At 63.5% G+C, this 1518-nt stretch overlaps 1 protein-coding gene across 1 annotated transcript in view; it reads right to left on the reverse strand.

Moving 5' to 3' along the window:
• ILK (integrin-linked kinase) overlaps positions 1–1518 on the reverse strand; it is a gene marked incomplete at its 5' end in the record, with an annotated part of 12632 nt that overhangs the window by 1480 nt on the left and 9634 nt on the right. Inside the window, 4 exons of the mRNA XM_009993815.1 lie at positions 10–210; positions 356–465; positions 1081–1166; positions 1356–1439. Coding sequence (XP_009992117.1) covers positions 10–210; positions 356–465; positions 1081–1166; positions 1356–1439 — 481 coding nt within the window. The remainder of the gene's footprint in view (positions 1–9; positions 211–355; positions 466–1080; positions 1167–1355; positions 1440–1518) is intronic.

Below are 1518 nucleotides of genomic sequence, written 5' to 3' on the forward strand. Positions count from 1 at the left end.
AACCACCCCACCCCTGGACATGGGGAAGCCACTTCAGGAGGACGGGGACACCAGCCTTTGCCCACCCCCCGCCCAGACTCACTCGTCCCCTCGTGCAAGACATTGTAGAGGGACCCATAGGGCATCCAGTGGCTGATGACAATAGGGTTGGGGGGCTGGGGGCACTGGCATGCACCCAGCACTGGCAGCACATTGGGGTGAGAGAAGATCCTGCAAGAGAAGGACCAGCCCTGAGCCCCCCTGTGGACCCCTGCCCTTGGCCCCACTCCAGGGGCTGCTGGACCCAGGTGGCTCTGGTCCTGTAGCTCCTCGGGGTGACACCTGGCCCGGGGAGCCCCGGAGGGGCAGCACCCACCGCAGCTTCGGGTACTCCTCGTTGAAGTCACGGCTCTTCCGCGTTGTCCAGTCCCGGATCTTCAGCATCTTGATAACAATGTCATTGCCTTGCCAGCGCCCCTTCCAGAGCTGGGGGGAAGGGGGGAACAGTTGGGGAGATGGCTGGGAGAGTTGGGGTGTCCAGCCTGGAGAAGAGAAGGCTCCAGGGAGACCTGAGAGCAGCTTCCAGGGCCTGAAGGGGCTCCAGGAAAGCTGGGGAGGGGCTTGGGACAAGGGCAGGGAGGGATGGGAGCAGGGGGAAGGGTTTCCAGCTGGCAGAGGGAGCTGGAGCTGAGATGGGAGGGAGAAATTCTGTGCTGTGAGGGTGGGGAGAGCCTGGCCCAGGTTGCCCAGGGAAGCTGTGGCTGCCCCATCCCTGGGGGTGTTGAAGGGCAGGTTGGATGGGGCTTGGAGCAGCCTGGGCTGCTGGGAGGTGTCCCTGCCTGTGCAGGGGTGGGACTGGGTGGGATTTGAGGTCCTTTCCCACCAAACCAATATGGGGTTCTGTGATGGTCAGTGTGACAGGACACATGGTCCCCACGCAGCTCACAGCCCCACAGGGCTGTGGTCCCCACAGAACCAATACCCACAGTGTCGTGCAGTGCCCAGCAGGAGCAGGACCCCCAGGGAGGTGCCTTCCCCCAGCATGGGCTGGATGAGACCCGCCAGCAGCCGTGTCCTGGGGATGGCACCAGCCCTACCCACCTCTCCTGACTGGTTCTCGTTGAGTTTCTGGCTCAAGCTCAGCTGTTTGAAGTCTATTCCAGCGAGTTTGTTGAGAGTCCCGTTTCCTGTGAGGGAAGGAGATGGAGCCAGAGGCTGCCTGGACCCTCCTGCCAACCTCTGCCCGGGGCAGCACCAGAGGGACCCTCATACCCTCAAGGAAGGAACCTTTGGAGTGGGATCTCCATCTCCAAACGGCTGGAATGCAGGCTGCAGCCCCCCTCCCAGAGCCCCCCCCAGCCGTGCTCTGTCCTTACTGGGGCGCGTGCGGGTGGTCCCCTTCCAGAAGGTGTCCTTGTAGGGGATCTTGGTGAGGTTCTGGCCCAGCTTCTCAGCACGCTCTGCAGGGACAGGGACCTGGGCAGTGGGTCTGGGGGGCTCGGGGGCAGCTGGGGAAGGGGGCTCTGGAGACCTTCCTAC

The sequence above is a fragment of the Chaetura pelagica genome, unplaced genomic scaffold (genome assembly GCF_000747805.2).
Source record: "Chaetura pelagica isolate M959 unplaced genomic scaffold, ChaPel_1.0 scaffold333, whole genome shotgun sequence".
NCBI lineage: Eukaryota > Metazoa > Chordata > Aves > Apodiformes > Apodidae > Chaetura > Chaetura pelagica.